Consider the following 18,712-nt stretch of genomic DNA (forward strand, 5'->3'; position numbering starts at 1 on the left):
GCCAGTAAAGCCTGATATTTAATTTTTGCCCTTGAGGATTTTGTTTTTGAAATAATAACAATTTGATTTTTATTTAAACATACAGCTTGATAATTTCTGAATAATAAGAGACAAACTGGCTCACTTAATGATATAAATAAGTACACAAATATATTTCAATTATGTCTTTTAAAATTCCTCAAATATCTCTCCATGGTCATCTTTGGAGGCTCTGGGTGTCTGGAGACAATACACTGGGGAGCCGAGATATCAGAGATGCCTACTCCAAGCACAGGTAGTGTTGGTCTCCTGTCCCTTTTAAGCTTCCTTTACTTGCCTTGTTTTCTTTAATTAGAAACATTTCCTCTGTTTCTTTGCATAATTTTGTACCCAGGACAACCTAGGAAACTGACCCCCTCCCTATTAGATCAGGATTGCATGGGGTTTTGATTAGCCAGAGAGACTATTTAAGTCTGTCACCTTTTCTTCTCCAAATCTTCTGTTGAAACATGCAAAAAAACTAATCAAAGAGAGTCAGCATATGCAGATTTTTGTCTTCTTCCTCTTGTCTACAAAATTTTAACAGAAATTCTCAGGATAAACTTCATCTGGAATGAGAAAAACAATGTACAGCTCCTCACTCTTCTGGGAATAGTTGATTGCATAGATTACATTTAATTATTGCTGCTTCTGTCACTGAAATGTATGAAAAAATGCAGAATTTTAGTACAACAGATTGGTCAATAGTTACACATATTTTCACTTAATTGACCAATTATAGTAGTGTTTTGAAATATTTGGGAACTGAAATATTTCTGTGACCCTATCTGTATTTCAAGGACCACTGCAATTTGATGCTGGTTGTCCATTGACCCAGTTTACCTGAATTCAATCAAACTGTATGGAAAATGCTTTATGTGGTTTGTATCTTCTCAGACTTGTTGGTTTGTCTTGCATGAATACTAGGTCTAAATGTACACCTGTTTAGAAGGAATGCCACACTGTTTACAGAGCTGATGATTTTTCAGGAATTTCCCCAAATTGACCCATTAAATTCTGGCATCACTAGCATTCCTATTCATAGGTAGAACGATAGGTCTTGGGCATCTCTAAGCAACTGATGGTAAAAATATCCAACATTGACTGAACAGTTACTATGTGCTGAAATGTGTGCTGAGCACTTCCATAATTTCCTTTTATAATTCTCTGATAAACTTGTTTTCATGGACTCATTGCCCTCACATTTTTGTGAGTAAATCAGAGTTTAGTGTGTTTAAGCCACTGAGACAAGTTCATAAAGAGAGAGGGAATCAGAAAGCAAAACTCCAAAATGCAAACTCTTAACCAGAGAACCATGCTGTTTTCAAATAGGCAAAATACCCTGCATTGTGACAATATTGGGCCAATATGGGACTTTGCTCAGTCCTTTGGAATGCTTTGCATAGGACTTCCATAGAGGACTGATCCCTTAAGTTTATTGGATACACAAGCTTCTGCCCTACCAAAATAATTAAGTATTAAAAAGTATGCTCTTTTCCAGGCTTGCTTGAAGGTGTATTAAATAAACTTGCAAAATAGTTTGGAAAATTGTCATAAAGAGAATATAATTATTCTTAAGAGTAAAATAAGAAATTTTAAAACCTTGATGAAAATCTAGAACAGAAGGTCTATTTCAAATTTATTCTAGGGAGATGCCACTTATATTTTTATTATTATAAAACTGCAGTTATATGATAAAGTAACAGATGTCTTTAAAATTTTTACTTAACTAATGATCACTACCTTGTAAATTGTAAGCACAGCATTTCTAATAGCACATTTTTAAAATTTCCACTCAATATTTTAAATTCCTATTAATTCCATGAGACCACATGAATTAATTGAAACCCAAATTACTGAGTAGCTACTTCAAGACTGCTTTGAGGGACAAAGATGGGCAGCAAAGTATTTTGGCTCAAGAGGTCAATAGGGGAAAAGACTGGCACGTAGGAAAATGATAATAATATCACTTTGCCCAGCCCAGCAATGTATTCTTTTGTCTCCTTTCTGATTTTAGGATCACTGAGTCAATGATTGGGGAAGGAAATAACACAGAGATAATCTACTTTATCCTCTTGGGATTCTCAGATTTTCCCAGGATTTTAGCAGTGCTCTTTGTTATATTCCTGCTGATCTACATTACCACTGTGACTTGGAACCTGTGCCTCATCATCTTAATAAGGATGGATTCCCAGCTCCACACACCCATGTACTTTTTCCTTAGTCACTTGTCCTTCATAGATATCTGCTATGTTACCTCCACAGCCCCAAATATGCTCTTCAACTTCTTCCAGGAGCAGCAGACAGTCACCGTTATGGGCTGCATTGTGCAGTACTTCATCTTTTCAACCATGGGTCTGAGTGATTCTTGTCTCCTGATAGCCATGGCTTACGACCGATATGCAGCCATTTGTAAGCCACTGCTCTATTCATCCATCATGTCTCCCAGCCTGTGTGGTCAGATGGCCCTGGGAGCCTATATGGCTGGGGTCTCTGGTTCTCTATGCCAATTGTGTGCCTTGCTTCAGCTCCACTTCTGTGGGCCTAATGTCATCAACCACTTCTTCTGTGACATGCCTCAGTTGTTAATCTTGTCCTGCACTGACACATTTTTTGTACAAGTCATACTTGCTATATTATTAATGACCTATGGGATAGGAAGTGCTATAATCATCATGACTTCCTATGGCTGCATTGTCATCACCATCATGAAGATCACTTCAGCTAAAGGCAGGTCCAAGGCTTTCAATACCTGTGCTTCTCACATGACAGTAGTTTCCCTCTTCTATACCTCAAGTATGTTTGTTTATTTGAGTTCTAGCTCTGGTTCTTCCCCTAGCTTTGACAGAATTGCTTCAGTGTTGTATACTGTGGTGATTCCCATGTTGAATCCCTTGATTTACAGTCTGAGGAACAGGGGAATCAAAGATGCCTTGAAGATGTTGCAAAAGAAGAGAGAGCACTGCCAAGGTCACACACCCTGATATTTATGACAGATTTGGCTGGTAAGAATCGATCAACTTAACCCATGAATTATGCACATGAATGGTAATTAATAAAATTAATAGTGGACAAAGGAGGTTTAATTTGATACAGATAATATCCCAATGTGGCCCATGAGTGACAATCATTGTTGCTCAAAGCACTAAGTTTTAGTGTGGTTTGATTATGCAAAGATAATTGACTAATACAGTTTGAAATTAACAACTAAGAATTTTCTCTTAGTTATTCTGGTTTCAATTCAGACCAATTCAATTCAATTCAATTCAACTCAACTCACTAGCTTTGTGATTCTGGGCTAGACACCTGCCCTTTAATTCTTCAGTTTCCTCCTCTATAAAAGGGGTAATATCATAACTACCTTTTTGTTCTGTGTAGGGTGATTAAACAAAATTGATATTTGCAAACATTCAGAATATAGTCCCTCGTACATAATTAGCATTGTATGTATGTTTTGTATTATAATTCATTGAGTGCTTATCATATTTAAACAATTTATAGTGCTTAAATTAAGCTAAGTTCATTTCTGTAACAATTTCAGAAATGTGAAACTTGCCCAAATTAACTAGTTAGTAAATGATGGAATCAAGATTTGAAATAAGGAGCACACATATCAGAGCCTACCCTCTTAATTTTCTCTTAATGTACACGGTACCAAATTACCTCTTAATATTCAACTATGGTATGAAGGAAATACACCAATACTTATCAAATTCAGTCAATTCTAAATTCAATAGCAATCTTATTTTGACAAGAAAAAATAAAGCTGTTAACTGAAGAAATTGCAAAAAGAATGGGAATACAAACCATAAGGAAAATATAAAGAACAAATAACATGCAGATATATAGGAAAACAGAAGAAAAAATGGCAACTATATTTGACAGATGGATCTTTATGAAAATAGATAAAATGGAAACACTAAATGCATATTTGCAAGAAATTAGAGAACATCCAAATTTGGAGAAAAGACTAAGGACAGCAGAGATTTTAAATATTATAAGAATGCATCCATAAGGGTAAGAAAATACCTAAAAATAAATGGAGCAAATGTGTAACAATTTTCTGGAAAACATTAATAACATTGACTCAACAAATAGTAAACAAAAGTATACCAATAACCAGAAGATAAACATTTAAGTTATCAAATAACTTTCTGCATATAAGGCTATTGGCCTGAATGGCTTTGGTGGTTTTATGGAAAGCACATGTCAATATGAAAAAAAAAATATTTTAGAACATTGAAAGGGCGTAAAAGGTACCAGTGTATTTTAAATTGGCTTTCTTTTATCCAGAAGATTATTCTCTCTACCTCAGTGTAGATTCATGAGAAAAAGATAGAAAGTGGTTGGGGAAGTAGCAAAACACCAGTCTGATTAAATTCAATTAAACCAAATCAATCCTGGATTTGATTTACAAATTCAGACTTCCTGCTCATTAAATTCATTCTATTGATTTTAAAAAGATTATCATTCTTGTACCAAGTATTATAATTATTATCCACAACAATTATAGAAATTTATTTCTTATCACTTTTGAATGTGAAAGTTAAAATCAAATTTAAAACACCCAAATGTGTGTTTTTACAGCAAGTTAAAATAATCATTCAGAAACAAGAAAGATTTATTCCTTGAAACCAGCTGTGGTTTTATTATTATAAATTGACCTTATACCAATTGATAAATTTAAAAGAAATAAAATAATTGCAGAAAAGGCATTCAAACACATCTAACACATTCCTAAATCAAAAGCATATTCTTAAATGCCAGAAATTATTGCAGTGGTCTCCAGCATATTAAAATAGTACTTCATAAAGCCAATGCGAATGAATGACCATATCCACTGTCCCAAGAGATAATGGAAAAATGTCTCAACACACATAGAATAATTGGTGTTTTAAATTCTCTGTTGGTGCATCTCTCATCAAGAAGTTCAGTTCACTTCAGGTGTTCATTCTGCATCCTGGTGTTGGCTTCATTCTCAGGCTGGTAGCAGGTTCATGGCAGTTGTTCTACAAGTTATATCCAGATAAGACAATGTGCAGAGGAAGAAGAGAGATCATCTGCACCAGTGGTTCTCTCATGAAAATTGTGGATGGGACCCTCCCTAAATCGGGGTTCATTGCTCAGTGTAGCCAAATGTACAGACACACCGAATGGCTGAGGAGGAAAAAGAGGTTTATTTACACCTGGGAGAGCAGGGCAAAATTGCCCAAATTCCTCCTCTTCATAGTGATTTTTCAATTGGCTTTTATACACTTTAGGGACAAAGAAAGATAGTCATCTTGGGTAACAGGGGTCTGGAGAACTTCATTAGTTCCTCATCTTTGTTATTTACTACTTCCTTTAGGATTTACATCCTCTGTGACACTTCGGCATTGTACCTTCAGGTGGGGCTATAGATGAAAACTTATTCATATCTAGGTCCAGACTTTACATTTACATATTATGCCTTTTTTTGACTAAGAACTCACATTCAGAGCTTGCTTACAGTTTTATGATTACACTTAACAGGTTACTGCTACAAAAGGAGGAGACATTTTCCAAATACTGTTCTCTCCTTCTTCCCCCAGCAGAAGTCCATATGCATATTAGTGACCAGAACTGGGTCTCATGTCCATTTCTAAACCCTTTGCTGCCAAAGCAAGTAGGAATGTCATTAGAGTAAAGTTCTTCTGAAATAGAACCACCATGTCGCATCAGAATTAAATGTCAGCCTTAATAGAAAAATTGGCATGCATATATCATCACTGTGATATCATATGATCTATTCTTACGTATTCCAATAAAACTTTTTTCTAATGCAAAACCAGGCTGGATTGTTTTCAATTTAAGAACATTTTTAAGAGCAAAACTGATCCACATGGTCAGAGGAGGGATGTTCACAGATGAGACACACACTGAAGTTCATAGTTATTTATCAAGCACCCATATGTTAAGGAAGTTGCTGCCAGGGGTTATTTCACCCTCAACAAGACACTTAGCCTGGCATATATTTGGCAATGAGACTGTCTCTGGCTCTGGGATACAGCTGGGAGGTGTCCCATGAGCCTAAACAGGAAGAGATGGGTTCAGCACTGTGACCGATCCAATCTTGCCTCTACTCACTTCCTGTATTCTGTTAAAAATTTCTGTGCTGTATTTTCCATATTATCTGTCTGGAAGCCACTCTTTTGACAGCAGAAGGCAAAGCAGGTATCCTTTTCCATTTGAAAACACTTTCAGTCAGTGCAACTTTTTGATCTTTGAAGGCTCTGGAAATGTTTTTCATCATGCATGCTATTCTTGGTACTTTTCAAACAGAACACCAGGCATGGCTTTCCCTCTTTAGTCATTCAAATTAATTTTAATATTAGTATTTGGCTAATTCACCATTATGCTTTCCTATGTTTTTGTTTTACCTGTTAGGATTCAGTGAGTGTACTTAAAGCTGAGTCTGACAGTATCCTTTCTCCATGCTCAAATTGTGACCCTTCCTCTTGTAGGAGTCCTTTGCTTGTTCAAAGTGAGATGAGGAGGAGCCTTTATTTAATAACTATTAATGACACCATATACCTATCAATTATATGTTCTAAAGAGTGAAATGGATTATTTTACAACACACACACACAAAGTGACCTTGGCTTCTATCACTTACAGTAACAGGAACCTCAATATTCCAGCATCTGAACGACTGGCACGTAGTATACACTTAATCAATAATTGCTGAATTAATTAATTAATTATGCATTCTAGTGCATATTTTATTGTTTTGATTCTTCCTAATTAAAAATTATCAAGTTGCCTATATTCAGCAATATTTCTGAAATCTAAAGTTGTGCCGATTTGTATATATTATGCTCCCCAGGAAAAGCCATATTCTTTAATGCATTCTTGTGGGGGCAGTTGTATTCATGCAGATTGGGTTGGAGCCTATTGGTTCAGTGTTCATGACGATGTGAACCACCCAACTGTAGGTGATAACTCTGATTGGACAATTTCCATGGAGGTGTGGCCCCACCCATTCAGTGTGGGCCTTGTTTAGTTTACTGGAGCACTATATAAGCTCAGACAGCAGGAGCTCATATCAAGCTGGAGCTGAGGCAGACATTTTGAAGACAGCATTGGAAACTGGTGCAGACATTTTGGAGAACACCATTTTGAAATGCCACATGGGAATAAGCAAAAGCCAGCCACGTGCCTTCCCAGCTAACAGAGGTTTTCTGTATGCCAATGGCCTTTCTCCAGTGAAGGTACCCTTTGTTAATGGATACTTTATGGCCTTAAGACTTGTACCTGTATAACCAAATAAACCCCCTTTTATAAAAGACAATCGATTTCTGGTATTTTGCATTCTGGGAGGTTTAGCAAACTAGAACAAAAGTGAATCATGAGGCATGTAAGTTCTTAACTGGATTCTTCGAAGGGACATACAATTATCATGTCTATTAAATTTTTATGTTCTCTTACATTGTAACAGCAGATTTTCATTTTTTAAAAAAGAGATTTTCTTTTTACAATGCTTTTAACTAAAATTGTGTATGTAGGACATGTTTTTCCGATCCATTGAAATGTGTAAGTCAAATTATCTATTTTGGCTTCAAGATTTGGGGATAGAGAATTTCTCAGTTTTTTATTTGATCCTTAAATACTGAAATTTAAGTTTTAAAACTAAGATCTAATTATAGTTTTGGAATGAAAGGAAAATATGATTTTCTCTTATCAAGCACACATACACACACATATACAGAATTTTACTACACAGTCATTAAAAAAAATGAATTTTTATCCAATCACTAGTCTTCAGAAATTAGTAAAATAAATATGTAAGCTAATATTTTATAAGCAAAGGTGGTATTAAAAATTAGTATGCAAATTAGTGTGATTAATAGAATAAAAACATACAAACACAAGGTCCATTTCAATTGTAATAAAATAAAATTTAAACAATTTTTATACCTAATGAACTATAAATAAAAGCAAATTTTAAAATAATTAACACTGCATTATATAAATGTAAGGGGGAATAATGTTCAGTGAGACAATTATTTCTAATGACAGTATAAAATTGCTTAAAAAGTTAAAAATTATAGTTGTGATATTTGTTTATAAATAATGGATTGAATCCATGAATTTTGTCTATTTGCCTGTATTCCCTCCTGAAACCCACCCAAAATGACAATAAAGATTGTTTAAATGGTATTATATTATCAAGGTTTGGAGAATGGAGAGGAGAAAAGAAAACAAATGTTGGAACTAGAAATTAGATGTATGAGGGGTAACTAAATCAGACTTCAGAAACAGAAAGCTATAGGTTTCAACAGGGTGGGAAATGGAGGAAAGGCTTAGGCTAGGGAGAAAGAAGTCGATTTCCATGGCACAACTCCAGGAGGATCAAAAAAATGAAGACACTAGGTTCCTACACAGGCTGCATGAGACTTAACAGGAGGCTTGGTTGACAGTCTATTTGAGAAATAGCTAGATCGCCAGGCACAGGTTCTAGGCCAGCTCTTCCCCTCTTCCAGCACATACACCACCACTCCCCACACCTCTTTTTCAATCTGGGGAAGACTGGAAGTTTATTCTCTGGGAAATGGAGCTAGAGACTATGGGTTTTGGACCATCTAACATACCTTTAAAGAATACTGTTATCAGAGGAATTAGTATTATCTATGCATGGTAAAGAGAGATTCTCCTTGCCTGTGACCCTCTCCCCACCACACACCTACTCCATTCTCTATTCCACTTGCAGAACACTCCCAGTTGAGTTGATATCTCCTGGGCAGGGGCTTGGAGAATTCCCATGTGGAGACAAACCTGCACAGGAGAAAAACCTATAGTTGCTTGTAACAGGGCTTCACTGGGACAACTGTAGGATCCCCTCCAGATCTCGTAGTGTAAAGCAGATCAGAGTGAGGCAGGGTTAGGATTAGGGCAGGGACCTGCTAATGAGCAAGGGGCAAATTCCAGGAAGGGATGAGGCTCAAGAAGAAAAATATTTCTGAGGAAAACAGCAGTAAATATCACCTGGCAGCTGAATGAGTTATGTACCATCAGGTGTCATCAAAGGAAGAAGTGGGGGAGGACAATAAAACAGTAGAAAATTATAGAAGGAACAGAAAAACAATGAAAGCAAACCTTCTGACAGTGGTGCACACCTCTCTCTTTGGTGAGTGTACCCCTACACCCCTCTCAAGTGTGTACTCAATAAATTCTGCCTGCTGGCTCAATCTGTGCCATACCCTTGGATTCTTTCTAATGTCACAGCCAAGGACCTGGGAACTCCAGAATGAGGACAATAAATACCTGACCATGAACATCAAGCTTCAATGTTCTTTCTTTGTTCCTCTCTCTGAAATGTGAAAGGATAGACAAGGACCATTAGAAAAAGCCCCTAAAATGAACAAACATGAAAAAAACTCCACTCAGATGGCAAAAAGTGCAAGGAGCAAAAAATGTGTATAAAGCAAAATTCCAAAATTAATATACTGAGATAAATTAAAGATTTTTCATGTTTTTAAAGCAGGAAGAAAGTTCTATATAAGAGGAACAAGAATGGGAATGGTATAAAAATTTTTACAATTATATGTCTATTAAATTTTTTTAAATTACGCAGAATTATTAATTATTGCATTGATAGTTAAATTACAAAAATTAGTGGTTCATTCATTTTTACTGCCCAGCTTGCATAATCATTTTTTTTTTGAGGAATATCTTGAATTTTGTGGCAGGGGATGGGGGGGTCAGGGATTCTCTTTTCCATTCTCAGCCATCATTGTATGAGTAGGAATTGTCCCACCCTGGGTTCAGGGCTGAATCTTGATTGATTTTAGCCAGAGAGAAATATAATCCATTAGCCATTACAACTAGCATGGGAAGAAGTGGGGGACTGTAAGTGTTGAATTGTGTCCCACAAAAAGGTATATTCTAGTCCTAACATACAGTACCTCTGCATTTGACCTTATTTAGGAATAGGGACTTTGCAATGTAATTAATGTCAAGTTAAAATAAGATCATACAATGATCTGAAATCCCATAACTGGTGTCTTTATAAGAAGAGGAACATTTGGACACAGAGGGTCAGAAGACCCACAAACCAAGAGAAGGACCTGAGATGATGGGAGCTGAGACTGTGGTAAGGTGTTTACAAGCCAAGGGACATCAAGATGCTGGCAACCACCATAAGTGGTATGGAGCAGATTCTCCCTCAGTGATTCAGATGGAACCATCTTGCCAACATCCTGATTTCAGATTTCTGACCACCTGAACTGTGAGACAATAAATTCCTGTTGTTTAAGCCACCCAGTTGATGGTAAGTTGTTACATCAGTGTGACAGTTTGAATGTATTGTGTCCCCCAAATGCCATTATCTTTGTAGTTTTGTGGGGTAGACATTTTTGGTGCTGGCTGGATTTGTTTGGAATGTGCCCCACCCAGCTGTGGGTAATGATTCTGATGAGTTGTTCCCATGGAGGCGTGGCCCTGCCCATTCAGTGTGGGCCTTGATCAGCAGAGCTATATAAATGAGCTGACTCAGAGAGAGAAAACTCAGGGAGTGGAGCTGGGAGTGATGTTTTGAAGAGGAGCAAGCTTGCTAAAGAGGAACGTCCTGGGAGAAAGCCGTTTTGAGGCCGGAGCTTTGGAGCAGATGCCAGCTGCCTTCCTAGCTAGCAGAGGTTTTCCGGACGCCATTGGCTATCCTCCGTTGAAGGTACCCGATTGCTGAGGTGTTACCTTGGACGCTTTGTGGCCTTAAGACTGTAATTGTGTAGTGAAATAAACCCCCATTTTATAAAAGCCTATCCATCTTTGGTGTTTTGCATTCTGCAGCACTAGCAAACTAGAACAATCAGCCTAAGAAACTAGTACAGGGCCATTGACCAACCAAAGGCACAAAGGTGCAGGGAGATGTTTGCAGGGGATTCTGGGTAAGGAAACCTAACTCTCTTCTGTGGAAGCTACCAGAAAACTCTTCTTTTGGGTAATACAGATTAAACCAGTGAGAACTGGAATGTGTCAACTATTTTGCTACCATGATTGAAATTACCTACAGGATGGAACAATAGCTGCATAAAGCATACTAAAGACAAGACAGAAACTGGGTATTTGGTAACACTGTCTGAGCCATTGAAGCTAACAGATTTAATTTGTTGTTTCAGCCATTTTGAGTTATTTCCTTGTCATTAAAAAATGAATGAGAGGATTGTGGGAGATGGCAGATTAGGAAGTTCCAGGAATCAGACACTCCACCAAAACAACTACTGAAGTGGCAGGAACTGCCTGAATCAATTATTTTGAAACTCTGGACTCTAGTGGAAGAGCAGGAGGAAGAGGCTGTCAAGTTTCACCCTCCCTGAAGCAGCTACCATTCCCTATCCTCCAGCCTCCTGGCAGGTAGCTCTAGGGACTGCAGCCTGGGCTCCTGTTGCAGCTTGCTCGTGCCAGGGTGGGAGATAAAAGACCTACTCCTCCAAACTCTGGGGTTGTGTGCTTGATGAATGATCACTGCTTTTGATCAGCTACTTCAGATTGCTGCAGTGGCCCTGAGGGTGGCCATTGCTCTAATCCCCCTCAGGCAAAGTGGCAAGGAATCTTAAAGACAGTAACCTTTCTCAAAACTGTGGGAAACAGTTAAAAGGCTGCATTAACTGGGCAAGTGCTGAATCAAAAAAAAAAAAAAAAAAATGCAGCTTCCAAAGCAAGAGAATAACCCTTGATGACCCTTCCTCTTCTCCTTCTGCAATGTGGGTTAGAGGCAGCTTTACTCCCATTGTGGGTCCCTAGCCCTGTTCTAGAGGGAGCAGTTACTCCTACATGGATAATGCAGTGACTGTCAGTGCAAGTCTATAGGGATGAAGTCTGAAAATTGAACTAGGAAACTTGTCTCAGTCTCACCATCCCAGAATTTGTCCTGAGAGTAGAGAAGTTCATTGCAGACATTAAAATTATAAGAAATAGTTAAGTTGAAGCAGTCTGGATCAAGAACTACCTGCATTAAGTCATGCAAGAGAAGAGGGAGGTGTGTGAAAGTTTATTTCAAAGAAAGCAGAGGAGGTATTCATTTGAACTCCTGAAAACTGTAAACGGGAGACTACTGAGGCCATTAGCAGGCAGAAATCCAGGGGACAGAAAGCTGGTTTCCTGTCTCCAAGCAAGCTTAGATAAGACAGAAGACTCTTATTTTGCACTCTTATCTTGCACAGACAATTTTGAAAGAAAATTTTTGTTTGATTTGTTTTGATAAGCTCCTGGCATTCACAAAAATTTCTGTCATATCACAAGATGGATACAAACTTAAGGAACAGAAAGTTCAGGGACTAAATCCCAGCATTAACACTTTAAAATATTAAAATGTACAGTGTGAAACAAAAGATTATAATGTGAAAAGAGAAATGGAATTATGGCCCATCCAAAGGAAGGAGATAAAAATACAGAAATCATCAAGCACTAGACCCACCCTAAAAGCAACGAAGAGGAGTTCTTCAGACTGAATGGAAACAACATTAAGACAGTGGATTAAAGAAGCATAAAGAAATAAAGACCTACAATAAAGGTAACCATATGGGTAATTATAAAAATGTCAGAACTATTGTATTGTAGTTTTTGGTATGAAACCCCACTTCTTTTTTACAAGATAAATAACAATGAGAAATCTATTTATCTTTAACAAGATAAATAACCATTATTAGATTTTTTTGAACATATGTACAAAAAATGTGGGTGGAGGGGGTGGAAGGGTATAGGAACACTCTAAGTGTATACTAATGAAGTTAGGTATCAAATTAAATATGATTGTTATCTGTTTAGAAAGTTAAATTTTAACACCATGGTAACCACAAAGAAAATATATGGAAAATATGTTCAGAAATCAATGACTAGAACTCAATAAGGTACAAAACAAAAAGTCAAATAAATATGGAAGTAGGCATTAAAGGAAGAATTGAGGGTGACCAAAAGTATAAGACTTAGCCAATAAGAAGTGGCAGAAGAAAGTCCTGCATTATCAGTAATTACTTTGAATGTCAAAATGCAGAGATTGGAAGAATGTACAAAAAAACATGACCCTCTGTTTAAAAGAGACACATTTTAAATTCAAGGACATAAGCAGGTTGAAAGTTAAAGGATGGAATATGTATATCTAATGCTGCATCTTGTTAAAAACACTTAGAAAACTAGAAATAGAAGGACTCTTACTCAACATGATAAACAGCACATATGAAAAACCACAGTTAACATCATAGTCAATGATGAAAGACAGAATGCTTTTCCTCCAAGATCAGGATCAGTCACCACTGGAAGTTCTAGTTAGAGTAATTAGGCAAGAGAAGGAAGTAAAAGGCATTCAAGTTGGAAAGAAAGAAGTGAAAATTTCCCAATTTGCAGATGACATGGTCCTCCACATAGAAAATCCTGAAAAATCCATAACAAAGCTACTAGAACTAATACATAATTTCAGCAAAGTGACAGGGTACAAGATCAACATCCAAAAATCAGGAGTTTTTCTTTACAGTGGTAATGAACAATCAGAAGGAGAAATCAAGAAAAAAATCCAATAAAATATCCTGGAATAAAGCTAACCAAGGATGTAAAGAACTTGTACTCAAAAAGTAAGAAACATAGATAAAAGGAAGCAAAGAAGATCTAAGTAAATGGAAGGAAATTCAGTTTTCATTCATGGTTTGGAAGACTAAAATATTGTTAAGATGTCAACTCTCCCCAAAGCCATTTACAAATTCAATACAATCCCAATCAGAATTTCAAGAACCTTTGTAGAAGTGAAAAGCCATTTATCTGGAAGGGTAAGAGACCCTGGTTAGCCAAAGCCATCCTGAAGAAGAATGTTTGGAGGACCTATGCTTACCAATCTTAAAACTTATTGCAAAGCCACAATATTCAGAACAGCATTTTACAGGCTCAGGGACAGTCATATAAACCACTGGGATTAAATTGAGGGTTCAGAAATCAACCCTTATCCTTATAACCAACTTGTTTTTGACAAGGTTATTGTTTAAGTTTGCTAAAGCTGCTGAAATGCAATATAACAGAAATGGATTGGCTTTTACAATGGGGAGTTATTAGTTTACAAATTTACAGTTCTAAGGCCATGAAAATGTGAAAATTAAGGCATCAAGAGGTGGATACCATCTCTGAGGATAGGCCAGTGCCATCCAGGGTTCCTCTGTCACATGGGAAGGCACTTGGATGGCTCTGCTGAACGTCTCTCCTGGGTTTAGATTCTGGTTTGAGTGGCTTTCCCCCAAATGTCTCTGGGCTTCTGTCTAAGCTCTTGTGGGTCCTTGCTTCTCCTGGGGGCAAACTCTAGATTACATATCTTAGCTTCTCTCTGTGTTCTCCAAATTGTCTCTGCTTTTTACCTTCTCATAGAAGACTCCAGTAAAGATAATTAAGACCTACTTTGAATGGATGGGTTCACATGCTTATGGAATTCTCTGGTCTTACCATTTCCCCCATTATCCAGAGGTAGCTAGGCTCATAGAACAGTGGAATGGCCATTTGAAGACTCAATACAGTGCCAACTAGGTGGCAATACCTTGCAAGGCTGGGATAATGTCCTGCAGGAGTGCAAGAGGCTGTGTATGCTTTGAATCAGCATGCACTCTGTGGTGCTCTTTCTCCCATAGCCAGGATTCACAGATCCAGGAAACAAGGGGTGGAAATGGGGGTGGCATCAATCACTATCACCCCTAGCGATCCACTAGAAAATATTTTGTTTTCTGTCCCTCCAACCTTAAGCTCTGCTGGTCTGCAAGTCATAGTTTCAAAAGGAGGAATGCTCACACCAGGAGAAACAGCAGTGATTCCATTAAACTGGAAATTAAGACTGTGACCTGGCCACTTTGGGCTTCTCATGCCTCTGAAACAAAAGGCAAGGAAGGGCATTACTGTACCGGCTAGGGTGATTGATCCTGACTACCAAGGGGAAATAAGACTGCAACCACACAATGTAGGTAAAGAAGAATTTTCATGGAATGGAGGAGATTCCCTAGGGTATCTCAGTATTACCATGTCCTGTGATTAAAATCAATGGAAAACTGCAGCAACCCAGTTCAGGAGGAACTGCCAATGGCCCAGAAACTTCAGTAATGAAGGTTTGGGTCACCTGTCAGGCAAAGAACCACAGCCAGATGAGGTGCTTGCTGAGGGTAAACAAAACATGGAATGTGTAATGGAAGAAGGTAGTGATAGATATTACCTGCACCATGTGACCAGTTATAGAAACAAGGACTGTAATGGCATGAATATTTCTTCCTTGTTTTGTTAAAGTATGCTTGTATTTGTAAAGCAAATGTCTTTGTTTTCTTCTGTAGCTTATCCCCTTATCATATGACATAAGCTGTATTGTTCATGTTATCATATTTATGTCGTTAGGATACCAAGTTAAAGAGTGAATATTACCCAAGGGCTTACACTATATTCTGGAGAAGTTTAGTGTGTTTCTGCTTGTTTGCAGGACAGTTGAGTATTTTGGGGTGAAAAATTTATCTGTTGCTTTCTGTTTGGAGATTAGGCATGGTTTCAGGTGATGTGTGTACCTTCCAAGTTGACAAGGGGTGTACTGTGATGGTTAGCTTCATGTGTCAACTTGGCCAGGTGATGGTGCCCAGCTGTCTGGTCAAACAATCACTGGCTTATCTGTTGCTGTGAGGACATTTTGTGAACTTAAATCATCAGGACATTGATTGCTTCTGTGGCTAATTACATTTGCAGTCTGCAGAAAGGAGTGTCTTCCAGAGTGACAGATATTTAATCTAATCAATGAAAACTTTTAAGGGGGAGGTGATAGCTTTCAGTGGACAGAAGAGAGAACATTTGTCTCCTTTGGCTAGACAGCCAGGGAATTCATTGAAGAACTTCATTGGAGTGCCAGCTCACAGCCTGCCCTGCAGAATTCAGACTCACGAATATCCACAGTGGCATGAAACACCTTTATAAAATTGCATACTATTTACAGATATTACTGTTGGTTCTGTTTCACCTAGAGAACCCTGACTAATACAGATGCCAAGTGCACTCAATGGGGAAAGAACAGTCTCTTCAACAAATGGTGCCAGTAAAACTGGATCTCCATAAGCAAAAGAATGAATATGGACCCTTAACTCACACTATTTACAAAAAATCAATTCAAAATGGATCAAAGGTGTAACTATAAGAACCAACATTATAAAACTCCTAGAAGAAAACCTAGAGAAGCATCTTTAGGATGTTGTGGTCATCAATGGTTTCTTAGAATTTACACCCAAAGCACAAGCAACAAAAGAAAAAAAAAATAGATAAATGGGGCATCTTCAAAATAACAAAAGAAAATTGTGCCCCAAGGGACTTTATCATGAAAGCAAAATCACCTACACAATGGTAGAAAGTATTTAGGAGCCACATATCCAATAAGGGGTTAATATTCATAATATAAAAAGAAATCCTACAGTGCAACAACAAAAGGCAAGCCTCTCTGCTCTTGGTTTCTTCAAATTGATTTCATGTGTTTGCTGCCTCCTTTGTTTTTTTTTTCTTTTTTTTATTATGAACTTTAACATATATACATAATAGTGATAACTTTCAAAGTACAATTCAATAAGCAGTTAGCAAATTTGAAAGAATGTCATGGGTCACAATTCCACAACTTCAGATATTTCCATTATTGTAAAACATATCATACACACAAAAAGGTGTTAACTTTTGATGTACAGCTCAACAAGCAGCTATACAGTTATTTTCAAAAATTGCCATGGATTACACTTCTACATCTCAGTTCTATGCCCATTATGTATTATAAAGTCTATACAGAAATGTGAAGACCTTCAAAGCACAATTCAATCAGTAGCTAAAGACCAAATTTCAAAGAATATTATTGGTTACAGTTCCACCATGTCACATACCTCCTTTCAACTATTCCAACACCCCAGCATCTAAATATGTATATATATATTTATATGAAGTTTCGGTATTCATAGACCTTTGTTGAATCTTACCATGTTTGTTCCTACCCCTTCCTCTCACTTGATCTTTTTCACCAGATTCAGGGGTGCCTAGGCAGTGAGCATCCTAACTTGTTCTTATTGAAAGGAGGTGCTGACAGTTATGGGGAAAGGGACTGCATCTGGCTGTTAACCTTAAAGAGGCTGTTGACTCTGAGTTTTAGGACTTGTCTGGCAGAGGAACACTCAGGTAGATTTAAGTTTCTGAGAGATAAAACTCAGTGAGTGAATCATATAGAATCTCAGGTAGGGACTTAGGTATTTGGGAACTACTTTTGGTAAGGGCATGGCATACTGTGGCCATTTGGAATGTCTAGCTGGAGCTTGCATGAGAGAAACCTCCAGGGTAGCCTCTTGATTTTGGGATCTCACAGACACTGTGACTCCAACTCATTACCTATATTTTTTCCTCCTTTTTGTTAAGTAGGCATTTTCAATTGCTTGCTGCCAGGACCAGTCTCATTCCTGGGAGTCATGTCCCATGTCACCAGGGAGATTCATTCCCCTGAGAGTCATATCACTCCTGGGGAGGAGGTCAATGAATTTATTAGCTGAGTTGGGCTTAGAGAGAGAAAGGCCACATCTGAGCAAGGAAAGAGGTTCCCTGGAGGTGCCTCTTAGGCATTATTATAGGAGAGCTCAGCCTCACATTTACAACCCTGAATTTCACAAGAGCAAGCCTCAAGTCAAGCCTTGATTTATTAAGTAGTGGGTTCCCGACTTGACTTAGTATATATTCTTTTCCAGGATAAATGATCAGTTTCTCACATTATCTTCACTTAGTTGTACAATCATCATCATTCTCAACTTTAAACAATTATCATAACATAATACATCCCAGAGCTCTTATCAGCTGTTAATTATTCATCCTTAGTGTTAGTATAGAGTTGGTAAGATATTCCTATTGAATATAGTCATTAATACATAATGAGTAGTTTTTTCTTACCACTCTGTTGCTAACCCTCTGCACCAGTGTCATACATTATAAGTATATCATGCTAACATTTATTTAGGTTTGTGGTGCTATGTGGGTTGCATGCCTTTAAACAACCATTTACAAATACATTCACATTTTCCCCTTCAATGCATCACTGATTCTTGTTTTTTTAAGAGCTTTAAAACTTTTAATTAATGAGATTCTAATTTTTTTCTTTCTTTTTAATTTTTATTGGGATCCTTTAGGTACCATACAATTATCCAAGGATCCAAAGTGTACAATCAGTTGCCCCTGGTACCCTCATACAGCTGTGCATCCATCACCGCACTTAATTTTTGTCCAATTTTTAGAAACTTTTCATTACTCCAGACAAGAAATAAAGTGAAAGATGAAAAGAAAAAAAGAAAAAGAAAAAAAAATAAAAGAAAAGGAAACACGAATCCTCCCATATCTCTAACCAACCCCCCTCAATTACTGACTCGTAGTGTTGGTATAGTACATTTGTTACTGTTTATGAAAAAATGTTGAAATACTACTAACTGTAGTATATAGTTTGCAATAGGTGTATATTTCTTCTCTATATGCTCATCTGTTATTAACTTCTAGTTGTATTGTCATACATTTTTTCTGGTTCATGGAAGAGTTTTCTAATATTTCTGCAGTTAATTGTGGACATTGCCAACCATAGGATTCAGTTTTATACATTTCCATCTTTTGACCTCCAACTTTCCTTCTGGTCACATATATGACTCTGAACTTCCCCTTTCCACCTCATTCACGCAACATT

At 37.4% G+C, this 18,712-nt stretch overlaps 1 protein-coding gene across 1 annotated transcript; it reads left to right on the forward strand.

Annotated features, from left to right (window-relative positions):
* Positions 1-2,048: 2,048 nt before the first annotated feature.
* LOC119536632 (olfactory receptor 5AN1-like) lies at positions 2,049-3,002 on the forward strand. The gene has a single exon (XM_037839473.1). The coding sequence runs from the start codon at positions 2,049-2,051 to the stop codon at positions 3,000-3,002; it is 954 nt and encodes a 317-aa protein (XP_037695401.1).
* The last annotated feature ends 15,710 nt before the right edge of the window (positions 3,003-18,712 follow it).

The sequence above is a fragment of the Choloepus didactylus genome, chromosome 6 (genome assembly GCF_015220235.1).
Source record: "Choloepus didactylus isolate mChoDid1 chromosome 6, mChoDid1.pri, whole genome shotgun sequence".
Classification (NCBI taxonomy): domain Eukaryota; kingdom Metazoa; phylum Chordata; class Mammalia; order Pilosa; family Megalonychidae; genus Choloepus; species Choloepus didactylus.